The following is a 20017-nucleotide window of genomic DNA, read 5'->3' on the forward strand; positions in this document are numbered from 1 at the left end:
AGTTGTACTATTTTATAACAGGCCAGTTATGTTTGCTTTTTGGTTGGGGTTGTGGAAGTGGGTAGTTTAGTCAATGTGTAGTTGTCCAATTACTTATATTTAAAAACATTCTTCAGCCCTAGAGCATGTACCAAACTCAGTGCGGTTATGGAAAGCAGCAGTTGAACTGGAGGAACCTGAGGATGCACGGATTATGCTCAGTAGGGCTGTTGAATGCTGCCCCACGAGTGTTGAGGTAATTGCATGTGTCAGAATTAAACGTTAACTTGTACTTCACATAGACAATTTATGGAATTGCATGTCTGAAGTTCTTCTGTTTTATAGCTTTGGCTTGCCTTAGCAAGATTGGAGACCTATGAAAATGCTCGGAAAGTTCTTAACAAAGCAAGAGAGAACATTCCAACTGACAGGCATATTTGGATTACTGCAGCAAAACTGGAAGAAGCTAATGGAAATACTCAAATGGTAGACAAGATCATTGACAGAGCTATTACTTCACTTAGAGCAAACGGAGTGGAAATTAATAGAGAGCAGTGGATTCAGGTAATTATTCATCTGAAAATAAGTGCCAACGATCATTTCTCTTGTACTAAATCATCTGTTTAATTCTCTCAGGTGAAACTGATATATTTGTGGTGTAGTAGACCCAGACTAAAAATTCATGGTCTGCTACCCATATGTTTTATACCATGCAGTAAGTAGTTACTGTTATTGGATAGCTCACTGGGTGATGTTATTAATAACGTTGAAGAGCTAATGATGATAACAGTAGTGAAGGGCGAATAATTCACAAAAAGGAATAATAACAGTCCCATGACATTTCATGATTTTTTTTTTGTTGAGGTTATTTGAGATTTTTATCAGAATCAGATTTAATATCACTGGCATGTCATGAAATTGTCTTTGCAGCAGTAGTACAATGCAATATATTATAATGGAAAAATACACAATTACAGCAACTGTAATGGCAGAGGGGAAGAAGCTGCTCCTGAACTGTTGAGTGTACGCCTTCAAGCTTCTGTACTCCCTTTCTGATGGTAGCAATAAGAGCAAGTCATGACCTGGGTGATGGGGTTCATTAATGATGGATGCTGCATTTTTGATCGCTCCTTGAAGATGTCCTGGATACTATAGAGGCTAGTGTCCATAATGAAGCTGACTAAGCTTGCAACTCGATCCTGTGCAGTAGACCCTGCTGCTCCCATCTCCTGTCCTCCCCCCCCCCCCCCACCACATACCAGACAGCGATGCAGCCAGTTAGAATGCTCTCCAGGGTACATCTGTAGAAGTGTCCTCAAATTCCTGATAGCTGCTTCTTAAGCTTCATATGATGATGTGAAACAATTTCTTTCAAAGAACTTCTCAACTTTCATTTTGGTTTCATTAATTTTATTATTTAATAAGCCACTGAAGCTATCTCTTCACTGCAATAATCTTGTCCTTTTACAACCGTGTTCTTGCTTTCCCTGTCCTGCAGTATCAATGGAAACATTTGACCTTCCTTTGAAATCAGTTAAAAAATTAGCTCTAAGTTCTCTAGTGCTGTAAAGAAACTTGTCAACTCTCTTAAGCCTAAATTGTTAAGGAGACATTTCAAACTTTTAAGTATTCTCCCAAATCTTAAGATAATGTGTCTAAAATTTGAAGCCAATTTTAATAAATGGTTACCTGGAAACAAACATATCTCAAGGTTGTATAGTTTATACATTCTTTGATAGTATGTACTTTGAATCTTTGAATAAGTACCTGACAGAAAAACATATGAATGAAAATATTTTGAACGTTACCAAGTTTTAATAACTAAAACTGCCAGAAAAAAGTCACTTTCTGTTATTAACATTATGTTGTAATTATAGCCCCACATCTACTCCACATGCCATTTTGCCCACCTGGTAATACAGCATGGGATCACAAATGGATCCTTGAAGATCAGCACTTGAGCAGCTGGTAGGCTGGGGGAACTGAAATAAACATTAGATTGGTTCGGGCATTAGCTTGTCATGATGCTGAGTGAAGATTTAACACTGCATCAGGGACCTGCCATAGGAAATGTATCCAAAATTATGGATCAATCCAGAAAATTGATTACTGAAGGAAAAAAATAATTTCTGCCAAATATCTTAAGGTACTGATTTTTGTTTTTCTGCCTGGCCTGCTCAAAGAACCCCTAGAAGTTCAAAAAGTACATTGTTGTACTGTGGAGCCAGAGGATAATTTGTATGGTCTTTTCTCAGGTCAACTAGAAACATATTCATTTAATTGATCTGGCACCTTAGGGAGAGAGGGGTGTATGGGAGTTGTATGCAGGCTTCCAAACAGTAGCCAGGTCATATATGGGGTACAAACTGTAACAGAAAAGACATGTTTAAAAAAAGGCAGTGTTATGATTGGAGTGATTGTGATATGCAGATAGGTTGGGAAACGCAGGTTGGTGCTGCATCCCAACAGAGCAAATTTGTAGAATGCCTACGAGATGTGTTTTTTTTAGAATAGCTTATGGTTGAGCTCACAAGGGAGAGCAATTCTGGATTGGGTGATGTGCAAGGAGTTAGATTGGAGTTTATGATAAAGGAACCCTTGGGAGGCAGTGATGATAATATGATAGAATTTATGCTGCAGTTTGAGAGGGAGAAGATAAAGACAGAGGTATCAGTATTACATTAGAGTAAAAGGAATTACAGGGGCATGGGGTGACGAGCTAGCCAAAGTTGATTGGAAGGAAACACTTAACAGGGATAACAGCAGATCAACAATGGCTGGAGCCTTTGGGAGCAATTCAGAAGGCACAGCTTAGGTACAACCCAAAGAAGTAGTAGGTATTCTAAAGGGAGGATGAGGTAGCCGTTGCTGATAAGGGAAGTCAAAGATAGCATAAAAACAAAAGAGGGGGCATATAATATAGCAAATATTAGTCTGGGACTGGAAGCTTTTAAAAAATCAACAGAAGACAACTAAAAAAGCTATAAGGAGAGAAAAGATGAAATACGAAGATAAACTTGTCAGTAATTATAAGATACCAAAAGTTTTTTCAGATATATAAGAGTAAAAGAGAGGCGAGAGTATCGGACCGCTGGAAAATGACTTTGGAGCAGTAGTAATGGGCAACAAAGAAAGAGTGGACTAACTTAAGTAGTTAGTAGTGGAAGACACCAGGAGTGTGCCAAAGGTCCATGAGTATCAGGGAGCAGGGGTGAGTGCTATTGCGAAAAAGTACTAGGCAAACTCAAAGGTCTTAAAGTGGATAAGTTACGTGGACCAAATGGACCACATCCCAGTGTCCTGAGAGAGTTTGCTGAAGAGAAAACGGGTGCCTTGGTCATGATCTTTCAAGAATCACTTGATTCTGGCATAGTCCTGGAGAACTGGAAAATTTCAAATGTCACTCCACTCTTTAAGAAGGGAGGAAGGCAAAAGGAAGGAAATACGCCAGTTAGCCTAACCTCAGTGGTTGGGAAAGTGTTGGAGTCTATTATTGGGGATGAAGTTTCAGTGTACTTGGAGACTAATGATAAAATAAGCCAAAGTCAGCATAGTTTCTGTAAAGGGTAATCTTGCCTGACAAATCTGTTAGAGTTCTTCAAGGAAGTAACAAGCAGGGTGGACAAAGGAGAAGCAGTGGATGTCATTTACTTAGATTTTCAGAAGGCGTTTGATAAAGTGCCACACATGAGGCTGCTTAACAAGACAAAATCCTATGGCATTACAAGAAAGATACTGGCATGGATAGCAGAATTGGCTGCAGGCAGGAGGTAGCAACTGGGAATAACGGGCCTTTTCTGGTTCGCTGCTGGTGAATAGTGGTGTTCCTCGAGGCAGTATTGGGACTGCTAATTTTCACATAGTTTGTCAATGATTTGGTTAATGGCTCCATGGTAAAGTGCAGTTGATAAGAAAATAAGAGCAGAGGAAGCAATGTGATTGCAGCAGGACTTGGACGAATTGGAAGCATGGGGGGAAAAAAGTGGCAGATGGAATACAGTGCTGGGAAATGTATGATAACGTATTTTGGTAAAGGGAACAATAGTATGGACTATTATCTAAATGGGGAGAAAATTCAAACATCATAAGTGCAGAGGGACTGAGGAGTCCTTGTGCAAGACTCCCAGAAGGTTAACTTACAAGTTGAGTCTGTGGTAAAGAAGGCAAATGCAATGTTGGCATTATTTCAAGGGGAATAGAATATAAAAGGAGAGAATGCTGAGCCTTTATAAGACACGAGTCAAGTCACACTTGAAGTATTGTCAACAGTTTTGGGCCCCATATCTCAGAAAGGATGTGTTGTCATTGGAGAGAGTCCAGAGGAGGTTCTTGAGGATGATTCTGGGAATGAGGGGTTAACATATGAGGAGCGTTTGACAGCTTTGGGCCTGTACTCACTGGAATTTCGAAGACTGCTGCGGGGGGGGGGGGGGGCAGGGGAATCTCATTGAAATCTACCGAATGTTGGAAGGAAGGACTAAATAGGATAGATGTGGAGAGGATGTTTCCTATGGTGGGGGTATCCAGAACTAGAGGGGCAGCCTCAAAATTGAGGGGTGACCTTTTAGAGCAGAGATAAGGAGGAATTTATTTTGGCCAGAGGGCAGTGAATTTGTGGAATGCTCTGCCACAGACTGAAGTGGAGGCCAAGTCCATAGGTATTTTTAAAGCAGAAGTTGATAGTTTCCTGATCGTTCAGGGCATCAAAGGATATGGCGAGAAGGCAGGTATATGGGGTTGAGCAGAATCCCAGATCACGCATGTTGGAATGGTGGAGCAGACTCGATGGGCTGAAAGGCCTAATTCTGCTTCTATGTCTTATGGTCTTAACTATTATACATCAGTCTTTACTATGGAAGATACTAGTAGTATACTAGAAGTACGAGTGTGTCGAGGCAGAAGTGTGTTGTGGTGATTACTATGGAGAGGCTGCTTAGAAAGCTGAAAGGTCTGAAGGAAGATGAGACATGTAGACCAGATGCACTACACCCCAGGGTTCTGAAAGAGGTAACTGAAGAGATTGTGAAGGCATAAGATATGCTCTTTCAAGAGTCGCTAGATTCTCAAATAGGCCAGTTAGCCTGACTCCAGTGGTTGGCAAGATGTTGGAGTCTAATAAGGATGAGGTTTTAGGGTACTTGGAGGCATATGATAAAATAGGTCGATGTTAACATGGTTTCCTTAAAGGAAAATGGTCTGACAAATCTGTTGGAACTCCTTGAAAAACTGACATGCCAGAAAGACAAAGGCGAGTTAGTTGATGTTGTTTACTTGGATTTTCAAACGGCCTCTGACAAGATGCCACCCATGAGGATGCTTAACAAGAGCTGATAATATTACAGGAAAGATACTATCATGGATGAAAGGTTGCTGACTGGCAGGAAGCAAAAAGTTGGAATAAAAGGGGCCTTTTCTGGTTGGCTGCCAGTGACTCGTGGCGTTCCGCCAGGGCTAAGTGTTGGGACCACTTCTTTTCACATTGTGACAGTGATTTGGATGATGGAATTGATGGCTTTGTGGGCAGGTTTGCGGACAATACGAAGATAGGTGAAGGGACAGGCCATGTTGAGGAAGCAGGGAAATTTGTTTAAGAGTTTACTTACTGTGGTAATGGTATCTCCAACTGCCACGTTATTCAAGGATTACCTAAATTACCTTGCATTTGTGTCTGACCTACCTGGTGGAGAAGAATTACAAAATTCTGGAGGAACTCAGCAGGTCAGGCAGCATCTATGGAAATTAATAAACAGTCAACATTTCAGGCCAAGACCCTTCTTCAGGCATTTGTGTAGTTAAATGCTGCCTGACCTGCTGAGTTCCTCCAGTATTTTGTGTGCTTTGCTCCGGATTGTCAGCCTCTGCAGAATCTCTTGTTTATGGTGGAGTGTCAGTATGCTTTCGTCTTGTAGTATGCTTTATCATGTAACGTGCAAGTTGACCGTTCAGGTTACGGCTGTGTCTGAACAATCAGAAGTAAAGAGTTAGAGACATAAGAAAATACAGCTCGGTTTAATACTGGTGGATGACCTTGCTGGAATAGCCTAAAAAGAAGCTAGAATCTGAAAGAACAACCGAATCACTGCTATGGATTCCTCTTTCAAATCCTAGTCCCGAAAAGGAATCTGTAGCAGGGATTTGGCTCTTCTTTCAAATTCTTGCTTCCTTCTGGGCTAGGGTTTGATAAAAGAACCAGGATTAGTCCCATAGTGAACTGTTCCTTCATTCCATTAATACCATGGACACTACACTTTCACAATGCGAACTCTACCTTGGATGCACCAACCTACATCTACTACCCCTTGTCACCCTTGTTATTAGTTCTTTGGATGGAAGAATTTGTTTAAGGAGAAAAGTTGAAGGTCAGTGAAAGGCCTCAATGGTTGATGCCAAGGCTACTTTCTGTAATTCTATTGAATGGATAGGCAAATTGGCTTACTTCAGTTTTTTGTTTTAATTTTATCCTGTGTTTATTTACTTAAGGAAAATGGGCAAAGCAATGCACTTTGAGTTACCTTGTCATCAGAGGCTCCAATGTGTTAAAATAATGAAACGTTTATAAAACTTGGCTGGAAAAAGATTTGATCAAAAATTGGTTGAGTTCTTGTCTGCCTTACAATTGGATACCAAATTAAACTACCAATTAAAACTTCAGTTGTCAATATCCTTTTCTTTGTCTCCGTATGTACGCCCACCTTAAAATTTGATGATTAGCCACCTGCCTTAACTTCTAACTAAATTTTCAAAGTTTGGTTTCTACATAATGCTCTATAAAGCAAGCCGAATTCCCTCAGAGCATATTGTATGCTATGTAAATTCAGATGATTCTACTGACTACAGTTGACTCTTAAAATAATTTAATTTTCAATGCAACCATTTAATTTGTAGTGCAAGTGATACCAAAATGTCTAAAGGAATCATGACTCAGAACAGTTGTGATATCGAAATTTCTTTTATTTGCCAATAATGACATTTATTTGTCCAGAACCCGAATATTCTTTCAAATTAGTTATGTTTAAAATGCTAAAATACTTATTTTAAATAACTGATATTGAGAATGTTATTGGGAGTATATTGTACATTCAGAGCAATATATTCAGAGTGTTATTTAACGCTATGTTACCTATTTTATCTTTCTGCTAGAGTATTCCATGTTTGGAAATGTGACTGGTATTTTATCCTCTCCACTCATATCCAGAAATCTGTCATATAATGACTCTTGGGAACAGATTTTGTAGCCTTAGAAACAGAAAACCTACAGCACAATACAGGCCCTTCATCCCACAACGCTATGGTGAACATGTACTTACTTTAGAAATTACCTAGGGTTACCCATAACCCTCCATTTTTCTAAGCTCCATGTACTTATCCAGGAGTCTCTTAAAAGACCCTATCATATCTGCCTTACACCACCGTCGCTGGCAGTACATTCCACGCACTCACCACTCTTTGAGTTTATTTTAAAAAAAAACCCTGACATCTCCTCTGAATGTACTTCCAAGCACTTAAAACTGTGCCCTCTCATGTTAGCCGTTTCAGACCTTGGAAAAAGCCTCTGACTATCCACACAATCAATGTCTCTCATCTTCTTATACACCTCTATCAGGTCACCTCTCCAAGGAGAAAAGGCCGAGTTCACTTTTCTCTTTAGTGGTTTGAACGGGGCACGACTGTGCAAGCGTGCAGATGTCAGCCAGTGAGAACAGCGAAAAGAGTTTAAAAGGAAGACGGATTTATACAGCGGGCATTGGAGTACAGGGAGACAGAGTAGGAAGGCTTTGACTGAACAGGGCTTCGGTGATAACAAATCCAGGTGGAGTAGGTTATCTGTGTAGAATACAGACAGGAAGAATGTGTGTGAGGCAGGTTTTCTGTGCTCGGTATCAGATGTGGGAGGTCCAGGAGACTCCCAGCTTCCCGGACGGGCACATCTGCACCAGGTGCGTCGAGCTATAGCTCCTTAGAGACCGTGTTAGGGAACTGGAGATACAGCTCTATGACCTTCGTCTGGTCACGGAGAGTGAGGAGATGATAGAGAGGAGCTATTGGCTGGTAGTCACTCCGGGGCCTGGGGAGACAAATAAGTGGGTAACTGTCAGGAGAGGGACAGGCAAGAGGCAGGTGCCAGAGAGCACCCCAGTGGCTGTCCCCCTTAATGTTAAGTATTCCTGTTTGAGTACTTTTGGAGGAGACGGCCTACCTGGGGGAAGCAACAGTGGCCATGCCTCTGGCACAGAGTCTGACCCTATGGCTCAGAAGGCATTTTGGAGGTAGTGATCACAATTTTATCTCCTTTACCATAGCATTGGAGAGGGATAGGAACAGACAAGTTAAGGAAACGTTTAATTGGTGTAAGGGGAAATATGAGGCTATCAGGCAGGAACTTGGAAGCATAAATTGGAAACAGATGTTCTTAGGGAAACATACGGAAGAAATGTGGCAAGTGTTCAGGGGATATTTGCATGGGGTTCTGCATAGGTACATTCCAATGAGACATGGAAAGGATGGTAGGGTACAGGAACCATGGTGTACAAAGGCTATTGAAAATCTAGTCACGAAAGGAAGAACTTAGGAAAAGTTCAAAAAACTAGGTAGTGATAGAGATCTAGTAGATCATAAGGCTAGCTGGAAGGAGCTTAAGAATGAAATTAGGAGAGCCAGAAGGGGCCATGAGAATGCCTTGGCGGACACAATTAAGGATAATCCCAAGACATTCTAGAAATACCTCTTGCTTTTCACATAAGACACGAGAGAATAGGACCAATCAAGTGTGACAGTGGAAAAGTGTGTATGGAACTGGAGGAAATAGCAGAGGTACTTAATGAATACTTTGCTTCAGTATTCACTACAGAAAAGGATCTTGGCGACTGTAGGGATGACTTGCAGCGGACTGAAAATCTTGAGCATGTAGATATTAAGAAAGAGGATGTGCTGGAGCTTTTGGAAAGCATCAAGTTGGATAAGTCTCTGGGACTGGATGAGATGTCCACTTCTCAGCCCAGTTTTACATCCTATCGAAGTCCCACTGTAACCTCTGACAGCCCTCCACACTATCTACAACACCCCCAACCTTTGTGTCATCAGCAAATTTACTAACCCATCGCTCCACTTCCTCATCCAGGTCATTTATAGAAATCACGAAAAGAAGGAGTCTCAGAACAGATCCCTGAGGCACATCTCTGCTCACCAACCTCCATGCAGAATGTGGCGTGTCTACAACCACTGTTTGCCTTCTGCGGGCAAGCCAATTCTGGATCCACAAAGCAAGGTCCCCTTGGATCCCATACTTCCTTACTTTCTCAATAAGCCTTGCATGGGGTACTTTATCAAATGCCTTGTGGAAATCCATATACTACATCTACGACTCTACCTTCATCAATGTGTTTAGTCACATCCTCAAAAAATTCAATCAGACTCTTAAGGCATGACCTCCCTCTGACGAAACCATGCTGATTATTCCTTATCATATTGTGCCTCTCCAAACGTTCATAAATCCTGCCTCAGGATCTTTTCCATCAACTTAGCAACCACTGAAGTACAACTCACTGGTCTATAATTTCCTGGGCTATCTGTACTCTCTTTCTTGAATAAGGGAACACCAACTGCAACCCTCCAATCCTCTGAAACCTGTCCCGTCCCCATTGATGCAAAGATCATTGCCAGAGGCTCAGCAATCTCCTCCTTCGCCTCCCACAGTAACCTGGGGTACATCTCGTCCAGTCCCGAAGACTTATCCAACTTGATGCTTTCCAAAAACCTCCAGCACATCCTCTTTCTTAATGTCTATATGCTAAAAGCTTTTCAATCCACTGTAAGTCATCCCCACAATCACTAAGATCCTTTTCTATAGTGAATACTGGAGCAAAGTATTCATTAAGTCCTTCTGCTTTCCCCTCCGGTTCCATACACACTTTTCCACTGTCACCCTTGATTGGCTATTCTTTCACGTCTTATCCTCTTGCTCTTCACATACTTGTAGAATGCTTGGGGTTTTCCTTAAACCTGCTTGCCAAGGCCTTCTCATGGTCCCTTCTGGCTATCCTAATTTCATTCTTAAGCTCCTTCCTGCTAGCCTTATATTTTCATTATGCTATCCAAAGTAAAATTAAAGTTAAAAGCACTGAAACATAACAATTACTCTGATAATTTAGAAATATTATTCCATTGTTGTTAGAGTTTATTAATGATGAATTCACACGACCCATTTAATTTGTATTGATGACCTTGATTTTATAGGTGGTAATTTAGCTGAGTTAGGGTATTCCTTATATAAAGCAACAATCATCAAATGTTTTTCTGGTTAATGTTTGAATATTTGAGAATGTATTTAAAGTGTTGAAGTGTGGGTTTGCCACCTGCTAATTGTTGCCTGGTTAAATTGTCTATAGCCTCTGTCTAAATTATCCCTCAGCATATTACTAAAACAATGGAAAAGTGGAAAATGGTATGCCAAGAGAAGCACCCCAGTTTACCACACAAAAATGTCCACCTGTTGAATGATATAGGTAAAATTGAAGAAATTAGAACCAGAGATAACTTGTAGAGTCAGATTTGTACATTACAGAGATGGCCCCCTGGGCTCAACTATTCCGTGCTGAACAAGGTGCCTATCCCAACTAGTCTCATTTGGTCTGTATCCTTCTAAGCTTTTCTTATCCATGTACCTGTCTTTCTCTGATTGAACCACTTACTTTGGGAGCTCATTCCATATGTGCAGTGCACAATCAGCAAATCTGGTCTAACCTCCTTTTTGTGCATGTACATTCAGGAGTACTGGTGGCCAATACTATGGCTAACAGGAGAAATAAGCTGCATGGATGTATCTTTCCCAACAAGCAGTACAGGATGAGATTGAAGACCTTGCAACCATCTTAAGCCAGAAATATGAAGTATATTATTTAACCTGTGTCCGTCCGAGACCCCAGTGATCACATAAATGAGCTTTCAGCTAATTAAATGCACTCCACACAATGACAAGAAAAGTTGAGTGCATACGTGTGCCACAGAATGATCATCCCTTTAGGCTAAATAGAAAATAGTATTCTGCTCCACACTAGGGACAGTATAGTGGTCAATTAATCCATCAACCTGCACACCTGAGATGTATTGGAATTGGTTTATTATTGTCCTATGTACCAAGATAGTGAAAAGTTTGCCTTTCATTGTCCAGTGCATCGAGGTAGAAGAAGGTGAAACAAAATGCAGTTTAAGTGTAATTAGTACAGAGAAGGTATAGTGAAAAATCATAATGAGGTAGATTGTGAGGTCAAGAGCCCACCTTATTGTACTAGGGAACCATTCAATAGTCTTATAACAATGTGGCAGAAGCTGTCCTTGAACCTGGTGACGTGTACTTTAATGCTTCTGTGTCTTGTACCCGATGGTAGAAGGAAGCAGAGACAGCCAGGGTGGGTGGAGTCTTTGATTATGCTGGCTGATTTACTGAGGCAGCGAAGTATAGAAAGAGTTCATGGGGGGGAGGTTGGTTTCTATAATGCGCTGAAGCTGTGTCCACAACTCCCTGTAGTTCCTTGTAGGCACATACAAACTAGCTCCTATATCATTATGCATCCAGATAGGATGCTTTCTATGGTGCATTGATATAATTCGGTAAGGATTGTAGGGGAAATGCCATATTTATTTAGCCTCTTGAAGTCAGAACATTTAGCTTTCTTGACTTTAGTTTCTGTGGTTGGACCAGAACAGGCTGTTAATGATGTTCAATCCTTGAAACTTGAAGCTGTCATTGTCAAGAGCAATGATATTAACAGGAGCATGTGCACTGCACCCCACCCCCCACCCCTGTCTTGAAGCCAGTGACGAGCTGTTTCATTTTGATGACATTGAGGGAACGGCTTTGTCATGATTCAAATTGAAAGAGTCCAGGCAGATTCAGTTCAGCTTAGTGTTCATTATCTGCAGGCTACCCCGATTCAAAGTTGTCCAAAATAGTAAGAAAAAATGACGCTATGCTACTAAGCTTTCTATTTCCTTCCTGTACTTTGACTTTATGTTGTTTGAGATGTTGTTGTTCGTCCATCGTACGTCGATGAGGACCTCGACACCATTATTGATGGTGTCGAGACTAGCGCGTGACTTGGATTTAAGTGAGGGAGAGTTGCGCAGCGTCAGCCTCACTCTCTCTTCCCAATTCCCATCTGGATCCAGTGGCAAGACAGAGTCGAGACGGCTGGAGATGGGACTAAGCGCGGTGGATGACCAGGACGTCTTCTGTGTCTTGTCCTGCTCTACACGTTCCACAACGCTTGCAGAGACCGCCTTCTTGACCGTTGGACCTTCCATTGGTCTCGTCCGCTCAGTCCGCCGGAGTCTGTCTTCATATGCTGGGATAGACAACTCCCTATCTCACCGAGGGTTTGAGACCCGTTGGCTACCCTCACCTGGTTTAGCCGCCTTGTCAAAGCCGTTGCCCGGGGTGTGGCCGCTGTCGCATGCAAACAGCTACGGGGAGCCACAGGTGAGAGCTGAGTGCCAGGTGGGGACCAAAGGTGGACTAACCGCCTTGAAAAGGACGCGACATGTTACCCCACCAGAGGTGCTACCCCTCCCTATGTTTGAGATATGACCTATTACAGTGACATCATATGTAAGTTTGTTACAGCAATAAATTCAACCTAACATTTCTGGTAACTGTTGATCAGTCCTGCACATCAACTTGGAGGAATTTTAGGCCATTCCTACTTACAAAACTGCTGCAACTCTGAGATGTTGTTGGACTTCCTTGCATGAACTGCTTGCTTCAGGTCCTTCTGCAACATTTCTATAGGGTTAAAGTCAGTACTTTGACTCAGCCATTCCAAAACGTGAAATTTCTGCTGCTTTAACCATTCTTTGGTAGATTGACTTGTGTGTTTAGGATCGTTGTCTGGCTGCATGACCCACTTTTTCTTGAGCTTCAGTTCACAGACAGTTACTCTGATATTTTCCTGTAGAATTTGCTGGTACAATTCAGAATTCTTAGTTCCATCAATGGTGGCAAGTGGTAAGCCGTCCTGGTTCCATGGCAGCAAAGCAGGCCCAAAACATGACACTGCCACTACCAAGTTTCACAGATGGGATGAGGCTCTTTTGCTGGAATGTAGTGTTTGCTTTTCACCAAACATAACACTTCTCATTTGAGCCAGAAAGTTTTATTTTGGACTAATATGTCCATAGAATGTTCTTCCAGTAACCTTTTTGCTTATCCATGTGGCCTTTAGCAAACTTAGACGAGCAACAGTCATCTTCTTGGAGAGTAGTGGCTTTCTCCTTGCAATCCTGCCATGCACACCATTGTTGTTCAGTGTTTGCCTGATGGTAGTCTTGTGAACACTGACAATGCAAGAAAGGCTTGTAGCTCCTTAGATGTTACCCTGGGCTTCTTTGTAATCGCCTCAAATATTATACAGCTTGCTCTTGAAGTGATTTTTGTCGGTCGACACCATCTGCCTGACTGTTGACTGGTGGAGCCCAAGCTCTTTAGAAATGGTTTTGAATCCTTTTCTAGGTTGGTAAGCATCAACAACTTTTTTTTCCTGAGGTCCTCAGAAATCTCCTTTAGTCAAGGCATGACACACTTCCAGAAATCTGTGTGGTGAAGGTCAGACTTTGATAGTGAAGACGCAGGTTTATGTTCTTTAAGCAGGGCAGGGCCCCCCACACTCTCACCTGATTGTCATCCCATTGATTGAAACACCTAACCTTAATTTCCCCTTTAAATGAACTGATAATCCTCGAGGTTCACATACTTTTTCCAACAAATACATATAATACTGCATTATTTTTCTCTATAGGCCACCTGGTAGCAGCAGAGATACAGAAGAGCAGATTGGGAGGCAGATTTTGGAAAGGTGCAAAAACAACAGGGTTGTTATCATGCGTGACTTTAACTTCCCGAATATTGATTGGCACCTGATTAGATCCAAGGGTTTAGATGGGGCAGAGTTTGTTAAGTGTGTCCAGGACAGATTCCTGTCACAGTATGTGGACAGGCCGACTAGGAGGAATGCCATACTAGATCTAGTACTAGGTAATGAACCGGCTCAGGTCACAGATCTCTCAGTGGGTGAGCATCTGGGGGACAGTGACCACCGCTCCCTGGCCTTTAGCATTATCATGGAAAAGGATAGAATCAGAGAGGACAGGAAAATTTTTGATTGGGGAAGAGCAAATTATAGGGCTATAAGGCTAGAACTTGCGGGTGTGAATTGGGATGATGTTTTTGCAGGGAAATGTACTATGGACATGTGTTCGATGTTTAGAGATCTCTTGCAGGATGTTAGGGATAAATTTGTCCCGGTGAGGAAGATAAAGAATGGTAGGGTGAAGGAATGATGGGTGACAAATGAGGTGGAAAATCTAGTCAGGTGGAAGAAAGCAGCATACTTGAGGTTTAGGAAGCAGGGATCAGATGGGTCTATTGAGGAATATAGGAAAGCAAGAAAAGAGCTTAAGAAGGGGCTGAGAAGAGCAAGAAGGGGGTATGAGAAGGCCTTGGCGAGTAGGGTAAAGGAAAACCCCAAGGCATTCTTCAATTATGTGAAGAAAAAAAGGATGACGGGAGTGAAGGTAGGACCGATTAGAGATAAAGGTGGGAAGATGTGCCTGGAGGCTGTGGAAGTGAGCGAGGTCCTTCTCTTTGGTATTCACCAATGAGAGGGAACTTGATGATGGTGAGGACGATATGAGTGAGGTTGATGTTCTGGAGCATGTTGATATTAAGGGAGAGGAGGTGTTGGAGTTGTTAAAATACATTAGGACGGATAAGTCCCCAGAGCCTGACGGAATATTCCCCAGGCTGCTCCATGAGGTGAGGGAAGAGATTTCTGAGCCTCTGGCTAGGATCTTTATGGCCTTGTTGTCCACTGGAATGGTACCAGAGGATTGGAGAGAGGCGAATGTTGACCTCTTGTTCAAAAAAGGTAGTAGGGATAGTCCGGGTAATTATAGACCAGTGAGCCTTACGTCTGTGGTGGGAAAGCTGTTGGAAAAGATTCTTAGAGATAGGATCTCTGGGCATTTAGAGAATCATGGTCTGATCAGGGACAGTCAGCATGGCTTTGTGAAGGGCAGATCGTGTCTAACAAGCCTGACAGAGTTCTTTGAGGTGACCAGGCATATAGATGAGGGTAGTGCAGTGGATGTGATCTATATGGATTTTAGTAAGGCATTTGACAAGGTTCCACACGGTAGGCTTATTCAGAAAGTCAGAAGGCATGGGATCCAGGGAAGTTTGGCCAGGTGGATTCAGAATTGGCTTGCCTGCAGAAGGCAGAGGGTGGTGGTGGAGGGAGTACATTCAGATTGGAGGATTGTCGCTAGTGGTGTCCCACAAGGATCTGTTCTGGGACCTCTACTTTTCGTGATTTTTATTAACGACCTGGATGTGGAGGTAGACTGGTGGGTTGGCAAGTTTGCAGACGACACAAAGGTAGGTGGTGTTGTAGATAGTGTAGAGTATTGTCAAAGATTGCAGAGAGACATTGATAGGATGCAGAAGTGGGCTGAGAAGTGGCAGATGGAGTTCAACCCGGAGAAGTGTGAGGTGGTACACTTTGGAAGGACAAACTCCAAGGCAGAGTACTAAGTAAATTGTAGAGTGGAGGAGCAGAGGGATTTGGGGGTACATGTCCACAGATCCCTGAAAGTTGCCTCACAGGTGGATAGGGTAGTTCAGAAAGCTTATGGGGTGTTAGCTTTCATAAGTCGAGGGATAGAGTTTAAGAGTCGCAATGTAATGATGCAGCGCTAAAAATCTCTGGTTAGGCCACGCTTGGATTACTTTGTCCAGTTCTGGTCGCCTCACTATAGGAAGGATGTGGAAGCATTGGAAAGGGTACAGAGGAGATTTACCAGGATGCTGCCTGGTTTAGAGAGTATGCATTATGATCAGGGATTAAGGGAGCTCGGGCTTTACTCTTTGGAGAGAAGGAGGATGAGAGAAGACATGATAGAGATGTACAAGATAATAAGAGGAATAGATAGAGTGGATAGCCAGAGCCTTTTCCCCAGGGCACCACTGCTCAATACAAGAGGACATGGCTTTAAGGTAAGGGGTGGGAAGTTCAAGGGGGATATTAGAGGAAGGTTTTTTTACTCAGTGTGGTTGGTGCGTGGAATGCACTGCCTGAGTCAGTGGTGGAGGCAGATACACTAGTGAAGTTTAAGAGACTAGTAGACAGGTATATGGAGGAATTTAAGGTGGGGGCTTATATGGGAGGCAAGGTTTGAGGGTCGGCACAACATTGTGGGCCGAAGGGCCTGTACTGTGCTGTACTATTCTATGCTCTATGTCAGGGGCCCCCAACCTTTATTGCACTGTGGACTGGTTTCATATTGACAATATTCTTGCAGACCGGCCGACCGGGGGTGGGGGGGGGGGGTGGCGGGTAGGGTTGCCAAAGGACAAGAGTAGCAGTCAAATACGTAGTGTTTACCCAGACAAAGACTACAATTACCATGAAGCCTTGCGTGCGCACCAGTGCGCATGCATGAACCTGCCAATTTTTTTCTCTGCAAATCAGTTTTGTCCATTCTGTTCAGTGGTGGGGTGTTAATCACGACTGGATTATGTGATAAGTGGCTAATACACTCAATTTTGTTTCTAGGGTTTATCTAACGAATTTAATATTAAACACACAGCGCATATTTTCCTCATGAATATAGTGATAAGTCAATTATCGGGGAGGGCGGGGACCTTGAAGTAAGTGTTGAACGAACTTCCAGTAGAAGTGTTTGAGGCAGGTTCGATATTATCATTTAGAGAAAAATTGCATAGGTACATGGACAGGAAGGAATGGAGGGTTATGGGCTGAGTGCAGGTCGGTGGGACTAGGTGAGAATAGCGTTCAGCGGGGACTAGAAGGGCCGAGATGGCCTGTTTCCATGCTGTAATCGTTATATGGTTATATAAATAAGTCAATAGCATCATAACATTTTAAGTAACGTTTGGATATTAAACACACAGCACATATTTTCCCCGTATGAACATATAAAATCATTGCAACACACCAATATCGCTGAATCAATGGGAGTCCTGGGCTTGTTTCCCTGCAACAAGACGGTCCTATCGAGGGGTGATAGGAGAGAGCGATACTCGAACGGGGTTCCTTATGTTCAGTCTATTCTGCAACTTAGTTTTCGTTGCATTCATTGCAGAGATATGTTGGAAATGGAAGCAACGTTTTCAGTGCTTTCGTGGCCATCTTGATCCGGAATGCCGGCAGAGATGTTATGTCAAACATACTTTTCAGCCCGTTGTCATTTGCAGGCTTGAGGAGTTGATCTCCTTCCTGCGCTGACATGGATGACGCGCGGGTAATGACCTCGCATGCGTTGAAGCTCCACACTGGGTGTGACAGGGAATGAGGAAAGGTGCGACTGACTCATACCGCCAATGATCGGAGCTGTGGGTGGTAACATAGTCATGGGTATACTGAAAGTAAAAGAGGGGGCTTAGGACACAGCCTTGAGGGGCACCTGTGTTGAGGGTCAGAGAGGCAGAGGTGAGTGAGCCCACTCTTACCACCTGCTGGCAATCTGACAGGAAGTCCATGATCCAGCTACACAAGGCAGGGTGAAGGCCTTGAAGGTGGAGTTTGTAGAAATCGAGGAACTACAGGAGTAGTTATGGAATAAGTACTTTTTAGGAGGAAAAGACAAGATAGGAAACAATTTGCATCTTGAGTCCAATGTATTTTGCTGTTTTGGTCAAATACTCAGCAAAACTGGTTAGCTCTTTGGGAGTTCATTATCTAAAATGTTTTCCCAGCTGAAATGCAAATTGTAACAATGATAAACTAATTTTGACTTTTCAGGCAGTTGTGTTTTTTATTGTGGCAAGTTCTAAAGAAGATAACTGGATGGTCCCCATGTGTACATTTTGAGAAGTCTTATCCAACAATTTGAATATTTAAAAACTTGGTGAATAGCTTTACAATGTTGAGCAGAATGGAGCTACATTGTAATTTGAAGTTGGTAACTTATTTTGAAAAATGGATTTAAAATCTTGCTGCCCTCTGTCAATTGCGTGCAGAACTGACCAGTATGCTTTTGGATTTGACTCCCTGCTTAGTTGATCAAAGACATGTTTGTGTGCGAAAATGAACTTCTTCCAGATGTTTTGGCACTCTGAATGTTTTTTTATCAACATGATGATTCAACTGCCTTTAGTTGTTTTAAAACTAGTTCATTCATGTCTTTATAAATCAATAGTGTTATAAATTTTAAGATTATTTTGAAATAATGCCTTTTTTTCTTTTTCAAACTACCTTATTCCAATGGTTTATCAATTGATAACCATAGTATATGGGAAGACTCAAAATATCAGCAGACTATGCAGCTTAGTAATGTTAGATGCAGACATCTCACAGATGAGACACAGAAGCCAAGAAATAATAGACGTGGATGTGTCTGCTCACTGGGTGAATTTTGAAATAAGGAGGGTTACTATCACTGCAGAACTGATTGAAGCTGAAATATCTTGGATAAGTACTCAAGTAATGTCATAATGTCCAAGTGTATATTCAGTGTTATCTAAATCCACAAAATGTAGTTTCTTCTTCATGTTTAATTGGCATGAGTAAGATGGGATATAAAGCTTAACTTTTTCCGTGAAAGTATTAGCAATTAACTGTGTATGGGACTAATGTTACTCTTGGTAAGTGACTAGGTATACTACATATCTTCCTTGAGGCAAGATGTAATAATTTTGTGCACCCATGATAATTTTGTCAGGTGCTAACTCAAATGGTTAGCTTCATTCAGTTTCAGAATGATGGTTGAGTTGTCATATTGTGATTATTTGCCAATAATATTGCATTTTTAAGATTTAGATTTAGATTCAACTTTATTGTCATTGTGCCGAGTACAGATACAAAGCCAATGAAATGCAATTAGCATCTGACCAGAAGTGCAAAAGAATAGTATTATTTACAAAATAACTGCGAATAAAAAGTAAGTGCTACAACATACAAATGTAAAGGTACTGAGAAAGTCCAATATGGATGCAATACCACTTAGTGCTATGATGTGAGGTTCAGCAGGGTCACAGCCTCAAGGAAGATGCTCTTCCTGAGCCTGCTGGTGCGGGAGCGAAGACTTCTGTAGTGCCTACTGGATGGGAGGAGAGTAAAAAGTCCATGGTTAGGGTGAGATGCATCCTTGATAATGCTTTTCGCCCTGCCCAGGCAGCGTTTATGGTATAGATTAGATTATGAGGACACGCAGTCCTCTTTTATTGTCATTTAGTAATGCATGCATTAAGAAATGATACAATGTTTTTCCAGAATGATACCACAGAAACACATGACCGACTTAAAAACTAAAAACCTCATAATTATAACATATAAATAGTAATAAAACCATAAATAATTAAATAATAATATGTAAATTATGCCAGGAAATAAGTCCAGGACACCCTGAGCCAATAGGCTGGTCCTGGACTTATTTCCTGGCATAATTTGCATATTATGATTTAATTATTTATGGTTTTATTACTATAAAGAATACCAGTTCGTTATAGTAACTGTATATGCAACTGTAATGAAAACCGATTTCCCTCGGGATCAATAAAGTATGACTATGATATAGTTACAACAGCACAGACCCTTACACGGTAAAAGTCTCGAAGTCTCTCGAAAGTCCCATCATCTCACGCAGACGGTGAACCTCCAGCGCCGCAAACTTGCCGATGCAGCATCCGACCACAGTCCAACTCCGAGTCCGTCCGAAAACTCCGAGCCTCCGACCAGCTCTCTAGCACCGAGCGCTTCGACCCTAGCCCCGGCAATAGGCAAAGCCGAGGATTTGGGGCCTTCCCTCCAGAGATTCCCGATCACACAGTAGCAGCGGCAGCGAAGCGGGCATTTTCAGAAGTTACTCCAGGTGTTCCTCCATGCTTCTCACGGCTATCTCCATCAAATCTGGATTGTGCACGGCCTCCCTAGCTTACACATACGATATTCATTCGGAACGGCTGCGCACGCTGCATCGCGCTGCCATCTTCTCCTCCCTCTCAATGTTCTCAATGGTGGGCAATTGG

At 42.2% G+C, this 20017-nt stretch overlaps 1 protein-coding gene across 1 annotated transcript in view; it reads left to right on the forward strand.

Moving 5' to 3' along the window:
* The window catches only part of prpf6 (PRP6 pre-mRNA processing factor 6 homolog (S. cerevisiae)), an 86089-nt gene that overhangs the window by 33879 nt on the left and 32193 nt on the right, over window positions 1-20017 (forward strand). Inside the window, exons 10-11 of the mRNA XM_063041376.1 lie at window positions 117-235; window positions 325-543. Coding sequence (XP_062897446.1) covers window positions 117-235; window positions 325-543 — 338 coding nt within the window. The remainder of the gene's footprint in view (window positions 1-116; window positions 236-324; window positions 544-20017) is intronic.

The sequence above is a fragment of the Mobula hypostoma genome, chromosome 2 (assembly GCF_963921235.1).
Source record: "Mobula hypostoma chromosome 2, sMobHyp1.1, whole genome shotgun sequence".
In the NCBI taxonomy this organism is placed as follows: Eukaryota; Metazoa; Chordata; class Chondrichthyes; order Myliobatiformes; family Myliobatidae; genus Mobula; species Mobula hypostoma.